Source organism: Watersipora subatra, chromosome 3 (genome assembly GCF_963576615.1).
Source record: "Watersipora subatra chromosome 3, tzWatSuba1.1, whole genome shotgun sequence".
Taxonomy (NCBI): domain Eukaryota; kingdom Metazoa; phylum Bryozoa; class Gymnolaemata; order Cheilostomatida; family Watersiporidae; genus Watersipora; species Watersipora subatra.
Genome location: NC_088710.1, coordinates 62,249,719 through 62,264,386, shown reverse-complemented (window position 1 = coordinate 62,264,386; position 14,668 = coordinate 62,249,719). Strand labels below are relative to the sequence as shown.

The following is a 14,668-nucleotide window of genomic DNA, read 5'->3' as shown; positions in this document are numbered from 1 at the left end:
GGGTACGTATACTCTACATAAAATACTTCAAAGGAAAAATAAATTCATGTCAATGTATCTATAACCAAAATTTTCATTATTAAACAATGGAATGATTACAAAAACAAAATATAAGTAAAAACCCAAACTAGACATGATCTTCTCAGTGTGCCATGATAGAATATGCATGTTCTGCATTTCTAGCTTTTGACTCTGAAGTACACCACCCGTTATATCTTACATTAGCCTTACATGAAAAACGCAAGAAATTCTTGTCTGAGAATAGAATGTTGCAAGCTTTAGGGAGTGCATAATATTTTTTTTAGAAGCAGTGACTTCCACATCACTTCTCATTATTTTCAAGTTGGATGTAAGATTGAATCTTAAATGCTAGATATTTCAAAGTATCCACACTGATAAAAATTAATTTTGACCTATCACAATTAAATTTTTGGTAGTCTTTGATCAAAGTCGATCCGTGTCCTTGTATATCTCCTCAACTCTGACTTGTTCATCAGCTGGTTTGCAACATACACAACCATTCTCATTTACCTTATTCCTAAAGTATTTTTTGCAGGAGGTAAAATTTGGCATGTTTTACTGATGCCAATCGCTCACTATTCTGCGATAATGGGTTATTACCAATGCTCATTGGCAAAAGGCCAAAGACAACCTAATTTACATGCGTAACCTTCAATGATATTTCATTTTTTGTAAAATTGACTCACTGGAGTTAATTTAGTGTGCTAAATTCTAGCTCAAGCATTGCTCAGTAAGTGTTCATTTTTAACCATGGCTTAAGTTATAATAGCGTCTCTTATTATAGTAAGCTTAACTAGCCTAAGTTACTCAAATTCACTAGGTAAAGAAACTTAGCGAATTAAAAAGAAATTTTCTATGTGGAAAAAAGTTGTTATTGCCTGTGCAATGCTGGTCATTCAACTAGTATTAAAATATTTGTAACTATTGCATATTTTAAAGCAAAATTTGTGAAATGGCTCTCTTGTCCTCAAGGTTTACCAAGAGCTGTCCTAGGTTGTATATGTTAGTTCCCACTATCATGACCAATCGCGGTGTAACTGATGGAAATAGAAACTGCCTCTTTTTAAACATGCACGTGTTCATCTTCGCTAACAGCATTATGATTGAACTAGGTTATGAAGGCAATACTGCTAACTTTTCCAATTTCATTGCAAAGTTATTAGCTTACTGTAAAACCTCTATTTGAATGCCACTTCTAATAGAATGCTACTATAGGAGAAGGGTTAAAAAATACAGCGTCATGGAGTTAAAATAGAGGTTTTATGGTACATTACTGTTCATTAAAAGCAAAAGCTATCTGTTACAATGTTATAGGTTTTTAAATTACTTATTATTCTCTAGAAAAGCATTTCTAAGAATTCTATAAAACTGGAGCCCATCTCGACATTGATGGCATTTTTTTCTTGCCTATAAAATGCAAATCCTTTTTCAAATATTTCAAAATATTTTCAACTTGCAGCAGAATGGCCTATCAAGGTATCCAACGACTAATTGAGGAGCAAAAGGCTGCTTTGAGCACCACCAATGATCAGCTTCAGAAATGGTAGGATTGCCTTTTTATTCTTGAAACTTTTATTTAATTGTTTCATTTGTCTAATGCAACTTGATTTCTTGCTGATTTTGGATTAATCACTTAAGTGCAACAGCGTGCTCATTATTTGAGGGCAAGTGAAAAACATACCTACTTAATGGCAGTGTTTTGTTTTTCAACTAGAAATGAAACTTGAATAATTCATAAATAAATGGAATGACTATTCATCTATCTGCATAGCATAAAAAATGGCACACTGTGAGGCTTGTCTAACTAATTTTATTTAGATTTACAAATGTTCTAGAGAGCCAACCATATATTAAAAGTGAAGGAAAGAAATACCATCATGTATAGTTCATGTTTGTAGGAATTCTTTCAAAGAAGACTATTCCAAACTAAAAAATAAAATTGAAAAGCTGCCAGACCAAGTCACATATGATTACATGGTATGTTACTACAGTACTGTTTCTGTATGGCCCCAGACTTGATGTTTTGCTTATATCTTGATATCCAGCTATGCCGAAGTCTCATGTTCTTCCACATTGACATGACAAATTCTTAATGATCTCTTCTTAATTAAATCTCTTAATGATCTGATTGTCTCTTTAGATAAAGACAAGAAAATATTAAGTCTTCTATAAACATGATTTGAATGCTCAATCCATGTTTGTGATGAAATTTTAGGTGTCCGGAGAAATGTGCATTTTATTGTTTGTTTATTGGTAGGTGCCATTTGGGCCAATGGCATTCATGCCTGGAAAGCTCATACATACTAATGAGATTCTCGTTCTGTTAGGAGATAACTGGTTTGCTGACATGTCAGCCAAACAGTCGTGTGAGGTCATCGATCGTCGGTTGGCAAGTAGGATCTATGGTTGCTTTTTTGTAGAGCTATCTTATGTAATATATTTAGATACAGTTTGTCTAATATCTGTAACTGTAGAGAAGTCTTATATCTATAGAAGTCTGTCTAATATACTTGCGTATTGTGAAGTCTAATATGTGCAAGTATTTAGAAGCTTGTCTTTAATCTGTAGATATAGAAAGGTTTGTCTTATATCTGTAGATTTAGAGAAGTCTAATATTTATGGATTCTAATAATCACATATGATAAGGATCCGTCTAATATCTGTAGTCATGAAATAATATCTCAGATACTTTTAGATATAGAAACGAATGTTGAGAAACTGCAAGAACAAAAGAAGCTACTTGAGTCTCGTGCAGTTTTCACTGAGCAAGAGTTTTCTACACAAGAAAAGGACATAACAGAAGCATATGATTCAGACGAAGACAGGAAGTGGAGAAGTAAATATTGTATAATAATACTTCTACCACCATTTTAAGGTTTATGTGCAACAACCAATCAGAACATGGCAACTAAGAGTTCTGAAGCTTTTGAAACAGAGAGAGACTGTCAACTGATTAGCTGCAGAGTAATGATATGTGTAGACCTTTATTTTGGGAAAGTTGTTAGTCTGAGAGTTTTTGAGTGCGTGTTTAAGGGGTCCAGACCTTCAAACTGATGTGCTCAGACTCTTCTATTCAGCTTGCTAGTTTCTTAGTTCCGCCGTCAGGCGCAAGTGTAGCGAGTCTCTTGTAAGCGCTATTAGTAGTATCTGTTGTAAGTCTCATGTCTTAGTACAACCTTTCAGCCTTCTCTACTGGCTCTTTAACTTCCTGGCTCATTGCATGAACTGTTAAGTTGTTACTGCCCACTTGATCAAATGCTTATAAGAAGTTATCTTTTTAGGGGCTCATAGGGAAAGTGTGCGTAAGGAAAAATTAGCAGCCAAGGATACCGCTTGTCATACTAATGAAGATGTTTTGAGAAGACTGGAAGCACTGGAGGTACAAGAATTACAAGAAAGGGAGATAACTCGGTAAGCTTGACTGTTCTAACCTGCTATAGAACGTTTTGTTTTACATTTTAGCTGCTTACTCACAATTAGCTTGTTTTACATTTTCATTCTTGTTACCATAGGTTAAATCTCTCAAGGGGCGCGCACACTAGAGCGAATGTGATACGAAAGTGAAGCGATGCGACAAAGCGGCAGCCGCATCGGCAAGATTGTGGCGTTTTCAAAGCATTCAAACATGTTTGATTTTGTGTGCGACTTCTTTCACGCTATTGGCTGTTTCAAGGTCATAGACAGCGAAAACTGCAAGCGTGGTCGTACCAATCACTAGTGTATTAATAGTAATAAGTTGATTAATTAATAATAGTAGTAGCGTGATCAGATATGGAGGAGTAACTAATTGCGCTAGTAAGAGAGAGGCCATGCCTCTATAATCAAAGACATCAAAATTATAAAAGAGAAGATATCAAAAGGAATAACTGGCGAGAAATCGCAAAATAGTTAAAGCTAGCTGTTAAGTAAATAAATCATAATAATAATTAATATGTTTTAATTAAAATTTTAATTAATGCTGATGGACGCGAATGTTATCGCACCAAGTGTGCTTTGAGGTGACATTCGTTTGACGCCTCAACCGCTATAGATTCGCTTAATTCGCTTTCAGTGTGTTCACTCCTTTATAGCTATATCATAGCATTGCTCAAACCCTAACCAAGATCTCTGCTCACTCTCTGATTCTCCCAAGGTAGTTGCTTGAGAAACTGGTGTATATGCCATATTGTACATCCCATCATGTACAGCCCGTCATGTACATCCCATCATGTACATCCCAACATGTACAGCCCATCATGTACAGCCTATCGTGTACAGCCTACAGTGTACAACCTACAGTGTACAGCCTACAGTGTACAGCGTACAGCCTACAGTGTACAACCTACAGTGTACGGCCTACAGTGTACGGCCTACAATGTGCAACTTACAGTGTACAGCCTACAGTGTACAACCTACAGTGTACAACCTATAGTGTACAACCTCCAGTGTACAGTGTACAACCTACAGTGTACAGCCTACAGTGTACTGCCTACAGTGTACAACCTACAGTGTACAGCCTACAGTGTACAGCCTACAGGGTACAGCCTACAGTGTTCAGCCTACAGTGTACTGCCTACAGTGTACTGCCTACATTGCATAAGACCGTAATGTACACCTTGAGTTACCATTTACATTGTTTCTCTGCATAGTTCTAGACCTGTTAGAGAGTGTCTAGTCACCAATTATGTAAACTATCTGATGGTTTTAGGGCACCTGTTGAAGAGTGGTATGAGGCACCTCTTGACACTAAACATGAAAAGGTTTGCTTATTACTTCTAGCAGTGTGTTCACTTTGACATTGATTTCCTCCGTAGTTCTGGTGAATGCAATTACCTAACATTCTTCAACTGTTAGCATTTTCAAAGTTTGTGTCGGATGTACAGGTTGAGGCATGTTTATTTTAGTTTATTCTATGCGCAATTTGTCAGATCCACAGCAGAAATGTATAAGCAGTCATTGTTAGTCGTATAAACTGTACCTGCTGGGATGTTTTTCGACCTATAGATATTCACTTTACGCTCGAAAAATGTTAATCTGGTAGGAGCTTGTGACTCGACAAAAGCACATGACAGCCTTTAGAGCTTATTGGAAATCCTAAATACAATCAAAAGTTGACAATATTAATTCTTGTGAAATCGTTCCACCTATATAAGTGTTACACATGTGTGCGTGTTACACCTGTATGAGTGTTACACTTGTATGAGTGTTACACCTGTATGAGTGTTACACATGTATGCGTGTTACACCTGTATGCGTGTTACACCTGTATGCCTGTTACACCTGTATGAGTGTTACACATGTATGCGTGTTACACATGTATGCGTGTTACACCTGTATGCGTATTACACCTGTATGCCTGTTACACATGTATGCGTGTTACACATGTATGCGTGTTACACCTGTATGCCTGTTACACCTGTATGAGTGTTACAATATTCCCTCACTTATCACGAATAGAGAGATCCTTGAAGTAGGGTCGTTCATCCATTCTTCACACGTTAAATCAGTTGTGGTTCATGTTTTTGAGCCAGTTTATGTAAAAATATCACCTATAATTAAAATATTAGGTTTATCAGGTTGCTTTACTTCCAAATAGCAGTGTAGGCTGGCTTGCTTATTCATCTTTTCAATACTGAGAAAGATGCTGCTGCAAGGTCACGCTGCTGCAAGGTCACGCAGTTAAAACAATTCTTGTGCATGATCTTCACCCATAAAAACAACCAGTTAGTCCAGCAATACTTGTTTCTTCAATTGTTTTTATGTTAAGAGGCTCAGAGGCTTATAGCTCACTTCTATATTTGGTCAAACTGTTATTGAATTTATGAGGGCCTCCCCTAACTTCCTCATTATGCCAAGCATATGTTGGAGAAGGGTGAGGCTCTTGAAAGCAAGGGATCACTGTACTCCTGTAACTTGTTTGCATATGTATATACTTCTGTAACACATATGTACACACAATGTATGTAACACACTTGTAATACACCTTTTACACCCCTGTAATACACCTGTTACACATCTACACATTTATGTATGTATATAACACACTTGTAACGCATCTGTAATACACCTTTAATACGCATGTAATACACCTGTAATACACCTAGTATAGATATGTGCTTTTGTAGCCTGCCTGTACACATTAGCATGCGTTCCCATGTGACATGTCATTACATTCCAACATTTAGACTGTCTCCTGGGAGAAGGATGGAGTGAGGCTGCCAGTTGATGGGCTGCAAGACAGTTACTGTAGTAGTCTGGATTCAGATGATAGCAGCGGAGAGGAAGCTGTTATACACTTTAAACATTCACCAAGGTCAGCAGAAGCTAGACTGCCTCAAAGTGAAGATGCTGACAGGATTCATTCACCATCTGACATATACAGACTCTACTCTAAGGTCGGCCCTAAATCTATTTTAAAAGCAGAGAGATCATTTGAGGATGTGAAGTCCAATCCTAGTTCTTCTTCGGCTCGGGTTAATTATGAGACGAAAGGAGATCCTCTTCCTAGACCTGACAATGAGAGACAGGTGAGTGGTGTGTTTCATCAGATTGTGTTTTGATGTGTTGTATATTGTGCTGACATTCCATTGTTGCTGTGCTTTATGCATGATTTGAGAGAACAGATGGCTTCCCTTTTTCTATGCATACTTTACCTATTTATTAGGTTACAGCACTCCAGGAGAAGGTCGTAGAGAGGGCAGCGGTAAATACAATGAGTCCTCAAGTTCAGCTCACATCAAACCCTGTCAGTTTGCCGGAATCTTCTGTTCACTCAGAAAAACCAGCTGCAAAGAGGGTCTCTAAGTTTAAGGCTATGAGACAGAAGCGTCAAAATCCGTAGAATCATGGACCGGCGGTTGGACATAAGGTAACTGATGTCCAAACCTCGAGAAACCTATTTACATTACCTGATAATCTGCTAGTAGATTTTGTGCCATTTTTAAATATGACTGATTACTTCAGCTAATAATATGAATTAAAGGCTTAATGCGTAGCATTTTTCCCTTCATTTTTATTGGTTATATGTTTCCAAAGCAATTATTCTTTTCTATTTCGAAAGTAAAAAATGTGCAACTTTATTTGGTTGTCATTTAGTAATATGGTGCTGCTGCAATAGTGTGATGACCGACTTCCTTCTATGGTGATAGCTGTTGCTACGATTTCACCAAGTTTTACATTTTGTAATTTGGCCAGTTATAAGCAGCTCATGAATATCTGGAGTTGCCTGTATAAAAATTGAAGCAAGCAGCTAATTTTAGTAACAGCTGTTTGTTGTTGGTCGACTTTAAAAACATTTAATTAATCACAATAAAAATTAAACTTGTATTTTAATTCATTGTTTGGTTACTGAAACAAAAAAATGATAGTAGCAATTCAAGAAAAAGAAATAACAATAGTTAGTTTTAATTCTCATATCACACTAACTTATCAACGGTGAATATCTGGTAACTTCCTGCGGCGTTTAGAGTGCCGATATAACTCTGCTCTGAGTGAAATAATTTTTGTTCAATATTACTTGTAACTCAAGTCAAACCTTGACATACAATGTTAATACTTTATGATATATACTTTTTATGTTGAGGTAATTGTATTTTGGAGCAAAGATTTTTATAAGAATGCATTGTATTTCGTCTACTTCATTTTACTGTACAGAAAATATATAATACATCAGGTATTATACTAATTACATTTAGTAGTAAACAAATGCAATAAATAAAGCTGTATAAAAACCTGAATTATGTAAGAAATAAAATAAAGTAATAATCAATAGAAAGAGGTTATTGTCACGCCATCATTGTGTTCAAGACAGTTCAACGGGGATACTGATGGTGCGTAGGTAGGGGTTTTACTGTGACCTTGGCATATGACATGGTTAATGTCATGCCAGATGTAATTTCAGTAGATTCAGTTGATGTTCCTGGGCTATTCTGTACATTTAAACAGGAGTTACTGTTTTAATAGAGCTAAATGGTTAATGTAGTTTACATTACATGAACTGTAAAAATTAACTTAACTTGTAAAATACTATCACTCATCTAGGAATTAGCTATAAACTGACAGTAGAGGGCAAGAATAACAGACTAGTATAGCTGTCTTCTTCACAACTTATATAAGTTTGTTTGTGTATTTATTTTCTTTTCATTTCACCTTCTATTGTCATGACCCGCCTCTCTACTTTCTCTGGTTTTATAGTTTTCCATGCAGTTTTTATTTCTTCACAATAACTACTAGATAGCTTCAGAGATTAAGAGGCTGAAGATGTTTACTTTGGTTTTTTTTTATTTGTTGTTTGATTCTAAGGAAAGTATTGTCTCCATTTCCTCACCACTACCACTCACACTAGTCTTTTTGCGGTCTATAATTCTCAAACTAATGATCTAGAGTAGACACATCACCTGTCACCGCTTACTGAAAGCTGCTACCTGTGCAATAAAGTTTGTACTTTTATTGGATTTAATAAAATTTTATTAGATAGAATCGGCAGAATTAAGCGGTGATATTCATAAATACATGTTCTCTCTATACGTGCGCATATCAAGCATACCAAATTCTACGAAGCCTCTAAATGCAAAACATCTCTTGTAGTATTCCTGCTACCAAGGATTGGCTTATAGAGACATGACCAATCAGGAAGGTATTCGGACCCAGGTAACTGTAATGGTAAATCGATGACTGCACTTTCATCAAAGACATGAGCACCAGAGACAAGGGAAAACAATTAGGAGTGTAATGGCAAACGATGGAAATGTTCACATCAACGGTATAGTTAGGTCTAGCTGTTTTTCTAAAGGAAGTGAAAAGCGTCTCCATTGAACATAATGAGAGATGGTGTAAGGGAGCTACGCAGGAGACCAGTTCCTCGGAAGGTTACTTCACATAGAATGACTCATACGCCTACTACTTCTAGACTTTTGTTAAACAGAATAGACTGATGCATCAACATGAGATGCATTTCTTGACCAGCCCACATCAACTATATCTGTGTGTCAAAAAAGGCGTTTTGGTGCTTAGGAGGGACCTTCTGCACCTTCGGCACCTTGTTTATAGGAAAGCTCCGTGGCAGCAAGTCTTAGAATCTCACCCGTGTCAGTTATGCCTCTATATTTCTTATTGGTCTGAGCCTTCCTTTCCCTTAGGCTGAGTTGTTGGCTAGGATCAGTTCCCTCAGGCTACAATAGCATGTAATGCAAGGGTGGATAAGTCTTATAGTATGCAGCATCAACTGTGAACCATACCTTTTTTATCCTTGGCCATAGTTAGGTGTTCGCAACATTCTTTCTAGTCATGAAATTTTTTATGGAAGGTTTTTGCACTTTCTTATCAAAGAATCAACTTTCTTCTTTATAATAAATATACCAATCTTACATTACCTTGTGAAGACGACTCTTCTGCATAGGTGGATAAGCTGCTCTCCTCGGATTGGCTGTTAGGTCATTGAGGTGTCTGCAAGTATATATCAAATGATTGTTATAAGCTTGACTGCAACTAACAGTTATTTTGTTTATTATGAGACGCCTTACTGGGAATAAAAGGGGAAAAACATAGCACAGGACTGCTTTGGTATTTAGCAAAAAAGCTGATCTCTCGTCACTATTTGAAAATTTATAAGTTATTGAAAGTTATTGTGCGAAATGCTGCAGAGAAAAGACAACTTCTAGTCGGACATTGTGTGTTCAATGAATAGCATGGTGTAGTATTATGCTCCAATATTTGATTTGCGTAAAAAGCTTATCATTGCTCACGTATATTTTATGATCATACAAAGCCTTGTTTTAAATGAACCGATATTTGTAGGTTACATTAGATAAAGTCATTAAAGATTCATGAAAACCACGGAGACTGAAAACAAGGTATTCATAGAATGGTTCTTGATTGAAGCCGATTGAGGCAAAAACTGTATAACATACAAATTTGTCGTGTCTGATATATGATTTCCAAGTCTTAGTCTTCAAACACAAAAGCCTCTGACAATTGAACAAACGTTTTAGCTCAGGAAACTTGAGTGCTCGTAGATGAGATACTGGAACTTGCTAAAAATTGCCATGATAATCCTAAATACTTACAGCAATGTGGCCTCCAGATCAGACCTCAGTCGCTGTTCATGATCATTATATTCATCTTGTATATGCCTGCAATAATCCCAGTTCATGGCTTGTTATGTGATGAGTTTTCTGAGTATCAACAAACAGATGAGTATTATGGAAACCAGAGTCACGTCTTTACTTAATTAGTTTCACAAACTCATAAAGTACAGAATCTGTTTAGTGCTTTACATGATTCTCTCATGCAGAAAACCAATCTTTTCATCCCTCTCTTCCCGCCTCAGCGCTAGCTGGTTCCAGAAAGCCTGTTGGGCAACATCCCTCAGGCTATCCAATCCTTCTCTTTCTCTGGTCATTGCCTACAACAGCAAGTGGATACTACAATCATTTTCTCTGCAATGTCCTCATATTATAATAATGCATTATGGATGTGCATACCTCGTGAGGCGAGCTTCTCTTCAATGTAATGTTGTCAAGCGAGGTCAAAGATTCTTTCTCTCTCAGGACTAAGTGGTAATCAGGGCTGTCTTCAATTGGGTTTCCCTGCATGTAGAAGAAAATAAGCATTGAATAAAGGTATGCTAATAGGAGGCCTGGGCTCTATTGTCAGAGATCCTTTTTGAAGGCATGACTTGTTCCAGTTCTGCTGAGTGTAGATCGACCTTCTCACTATTTAAATGTACAGAATAGCCCAGGAACATCAACTGAATCTACCGAAGTTACATCTGGCATGATATTAACCATGTCATATGCCAAGGTCACTATAAATATAGCTGAATAACTTTTCTTACCTACCAGCAAAATAATCGACTTCAATTGGTGCAAGTTTTCGATGGAATGAGCAGTTGTTCTCAGAGAGTCTATTCTGTTATAAGCTGCATTTAAACAAACAAGGTTTCTGTTAGCAGTGAGCGGTACCAGGCTCAGAATCTCATTTCTCTGGATGTGAAGTTCTCTCAAGGATGGCAAGGCTTGAATGCCCTCTAGAGACCTCAGCTACGGAACAAATGCACCCATGTGATTGTAGTTGGTAACCACATCAGGCTAACACACCCCCAGATAAAAGTTACTCTGGTGATTGTAGTTGGTAACCACATCAGGATAACACATCACCAGATAATAGTTAACAAGCCTTTTGCGCAACAACAAATTCTTAACTGAAAGTGTGTAATCTTGATTGCAAAGACTTTAAACTTGAGTTTTTCAACTATAGTAAGTCCACTTTCACAACCTGTTATACAATTTTGCAGTAATTTGGTAGCATTGATTGTTGCCAAACAATCACAGATTTATATAATGTAACGCAAAGCTTGCCACGAAAAGTGGTGCACAGGCTATCCCTACACGTTTCTTTACTTGAAGGTCCTGAGGAAGCTGTAGCTTTTTAGTCAGCTCATGGTTCTTGAGGGTTAACAATACTCTCCTGGTATACCAACCTTATTCTCACTTAGATGCAGGATGCTCAGGACATGAAGTGATGATAAACCATTAAGCTGCTCAATGTCATTGGCAGAAAGTTTCAGATTTACAACATTGCTGTCTGAACTAAGGAAATCTATTCGCTGTAGTTTATTGTGGGAGAGATCAATATCGGTTAGTGATCTGAACACCTCAAGTCGGCATATCCTAAAGAAACCATAAAATTCAAAATTAATGTAGCTAGATTCAACTTGCAGTGTGATAGCTAATAATTCTGAAGGTAAAGCTCAAAGTATCTAAACTCGAAAAAGGGCTGTCTGTTCTTGGAATGTTATTTAAACAGTGGCAGACAACTGCTTTTTTCTGTGTTTTTCATACCTAAAGTCTAAATTTGTAACAACAATATACTTTTAGTGATCCTCGTTTTACAGCAATCCACATGAAATTATGTATACCATACCATAATAACATTATGTTCAAGGGCCAGCCCTGTTATAATTAGGCCAATCATGTATTGCTTTTAACTCAACCTTTTACATTTTTTGTTATTGTTAAAACATTAACATGTTCTGTCTATTAGCCCTCTATTAGTAACCTTAAGCTTGCCACGTCAACATCATTTTGAATTTATATATAAAATGCTAGAAATGCCGAAAAAATATCTCAGATTGTTTTACTGGCATCAAATGTCACAACATTTATCAAATGTTGCAAACAGCCTGCGATGCCCCATTGGAGTTTTCTGTGAGAACTTTCATATCATAGCTCACCTTCTGAGTCTGTTTAGTGAAAAGTTGAGTGCTTGTAGGTTAGTGAATGGGCTTAATGATGATCGATCTATCTCCGTGAGCTCATTAAGTGATGCATCTAGCTTGACGATCTTGAAGGGTTGCTTAGTAAGCAGTTCATTATCTCTAGGAACTCGTAATCTGTGTAAGAGTGATGAAATAGAGAGTATTAGTTATTATTCTCAAAGTTCCTCAAGTTAGAGGTTGTCAATTATGAAAAGCAAGATGAATCAGCTGATGCACAGGCTGTGGCCAGATTCACACTGAACTGCTAATAAGTAGACACAGTGATGGAAACTGATTTTATTTTTCATATTAATACTAGAAATTATGAATTAGTCAAAAGTAATTTGAGGTCTACTCATCTCTAGTGATTATTACCTAACTACAAAGCCATCAAGGGTTGTGTTTGTTTTATTTAACTTGTTTAAAGTTTAGATTACTATAAAACAAACACACCTTGTATCTGTGCTAGCAAAGCCTGATGCTTGAAGCTGCCATTGGAAGTCATAATGTAGTGAAGATAATTGGCACATTTTTAAATCTAGTTCATAGGTGTTCGGATTGTTTCTCAGAGGTAATATACGGCTACGAACGAACTCCTCACTTAATTCCATGATGTTGTTTGGTAATTTGTCAAATCTTGCATTCATTGCTGATCTAAAAATAACCATACGTATGAGTAACCAGATAATTTTCTTGAGTTCGTCGGGACAAAGTATGTCGGCTGACTTATCTGTTTATAATTGACATCCAAAAATGGAACTAATTATATGCTGAACACAAAATATAGCAATCAATTTATAACTATAAATTTTCAATTATATGTAAGTAAGCCAATTTTAATCACTGTTTTATTGTCGATGATTAAACTTCAAGTAGATTACGAGCCTATGAACAAACTGCCACAACGTAAGCAGCCACGGCGTAGTGATTTCGAGTTTCGATGCCTCGCATTGAAAACTACATGTCAACGGTCATGAGGTGACTCGTCTAACATTTCGCACGGTTAATCCAGTTTTCAGAAGGTTAAAGATTTTGATCTACTGAAAGAAACATTTGGTTTCGCTTGACATGTCCAAGGAATGCAACTCCTCCAAGTAAACTAGTACTGCCCCATTGTATACACACTACAGTGTATCTAATCAATGCTATTGTGACTTGTCAAAAATCGTTGTATGTACACGACAAAGCTAAGACTAGAGTATTGAGATAAAAAGAACTTGTTGCTTCTATTTGTTTTAGCAAATGGGATTCTAAAACTTTACCGAATACTTTATATGTATTCAATATGGTCGCAGCATATTGCACACTTTTAGTTTCATATTTTATGCAAATAATATTCAAAGCAGCATGGCATAGAAAATAAGAGTTTTATGAAAACAGTCAAAAGAAATAAGCAATAATACTTTTTGAAAAATTTGAAAAAGTGGAAACAAATTTTAATATACATATTTTTCTAAGGAATCACTTTGACAGCAGCCATAGATAACCTAATGCTTTTCTATCAAACACGAGCGTTAATATGCATGTAAAAAATGAAGCAATCTCAGCTTACACATGATGTGAGCAACAGCTATCTATGATGAACACTATGTTTGTAACATCAGCCCTTATACATGTAGCTAGATATGTTTATACAGAACTCTTGAATTTGACACGTAATCTCTAGCTGGAGTTCAATAATACATTACTTGCATTATATTCATTTTATTACCTGTTATATATTCTTCTTTTTGTCACCTAATTATGTTTAATACAAACTGCTATGTTTTTTATACCTACAAGCAAAAATGTTTACATATTATTCAATGACGGTTTATTTTGATGATTTGGCTCATTAACACTACACTGCTTGATAATTTAGTTTTACGATTTGAGATAGTTTAACACATGGCTTACTCTAAATTATACAAGTGCTCTGCAAATCTAGACCCTGTATGATTTTATTCTCAATCATAAAATACATTAAAGAGCCACTGTTTGCTGCTAAGCTTATCAATGTTCATAAAAAAACAATTTTCCGTATATAGAAAATATTTCACAAATTTGGCTGTATCTAATTACAAACCAACTATTATCACCAATTATTATCGCCAATTATGTATCCATTCAAACTAATGATTTATCTGTTTTTAATTATCGGTTTTCTGTATGTAGTAAAATATGACCGTTTGATTTGTCTATAGTCGGAAAATTTTGGACGAGTTCTCTGATATGGCTATGGTGAGCAGTCTTGTACACGCGTTAACGCACAACCTTTGTTTATATGTTGCGTTGTAAACTATAGCTTAGTTCTAAAGCAAGGTTGTAACATTTTGGTTTACGGGCCGATAGAGCGAGTTACAATTATAGCTAACCAAACTTATTAAAATGGTTGATTAAAAACCATGTAAGCGAACCCAGTGTAATGCGTTT

General features: G+C 36.2%; 2 protein-coding genes across 2 annotated transcripts; one reads left to right on the top strand and one right to left on the bottom strand.

Annotated features, from left to right (window-relative positions):
• Positions 1-1,484: 1,484 nt before the first annotated feature.
• Positions 1,485-8,726, top strand: LOC137390833 (unconventional prefoldin RPB5 interactor-like). Its single transcript, XM_068077149.1, has 9 exons — positions 1,485-1,564; positions 1,920-1,998; positions 2,279-2,414; positions 2,717-2,857; positions 3,303-3,432; positions 4,709-4,760; positions 6,186-6,527; positions 6,665-6,868; positions 8,587-8,726. The coding sequence occupies exons 1-8, from the start codon at positions 1,485-1,487 to the stop codon at positions 6,839-6,841; spliced, it is 1,137 nt and encodes a 378-aa protein (XP_067933250.1). The 3' UTR covers positions 6,842-6,868; positions 8,587-8,726.
• A 273-nt stretch (positions 8,727-8,999) lies between these two features.
• Positions 9,000-12,813, bottom strand: LOC137391355 (protein phosphatase 1 regulatory subunit 7-like). Its single transcript, XM_068077805.1, has 9 exons — positions 12,710-12,813; positions 12,233-12,391; positions 11,480-11,669; positions 10,839-11,039; positions 10,482-10,586; positions 10,275-10,402; positions 10,065-10,130; positions 9,372-9,444; positions 9,000-9,170 (listed from the first exon to the last, which is right to left on the bottom strand). Exons 1-9 carry the CDS (start codon positions 12,784-12,786, stop codon positions 9,009-9,011), a joined length of 1,161 nt encoding a protein of 386 aa, XP_067933906.1. The 5' UTR covers positions 12,787-12,813; the 3' UTR covers positions 9,000-9,008.
• Between the last annotated feature and the right edge of the window lie 1,855 nt (positions 12,814-14,668).

Excerpts from the sequence above, each read along its gene's own strand:
- LOC137390833 (XM_068077149.1), top strand. The coding sequence starts at position 1,485 with ATGGCCTATCAAGGTATCCAACGACTAATTGAGGAGCAAAAGGCTGCT. Across the intron at positions 1,565-1,919 it reads AATGATCAGCTTCAGAAATG|GAATTCTTTCAAAGAAGACT; the intron begins GTAGGATTGCCT and ends TCATGTTTGTAG. Across the intron at positions 6,528-6,664 it reads GACCTGACAATGAGAGACAG|GTTACAGCACTCCAGGAGAA; the intron begins GTGAGTGGTGTG and ends CCTATTTATTAG.
- LOC137391355 (XM_068077805.1), bottom strand. The coding sequence starts at position 12,786 with ATGTGCCAATTATCTTCACTACATTATGACTTCCAATGGCAGCTTCAA. Across the intron at positions 10,403-10,481 it reads AGAGAAGCTCGCCTCACGAG|GCAATGACCAGAGAAAGAGA; the intron begins GTATGCACATCC and ends TTGCTGTTGTAG. Across the intron at positions 9,171-9,371 it reads AGAAGAGTCGTCTTCACAAG|CCTGAGGGAACTGATCCTAG; the intron begins GTAATGTAAGAT and ends ATGCTATTGTAG.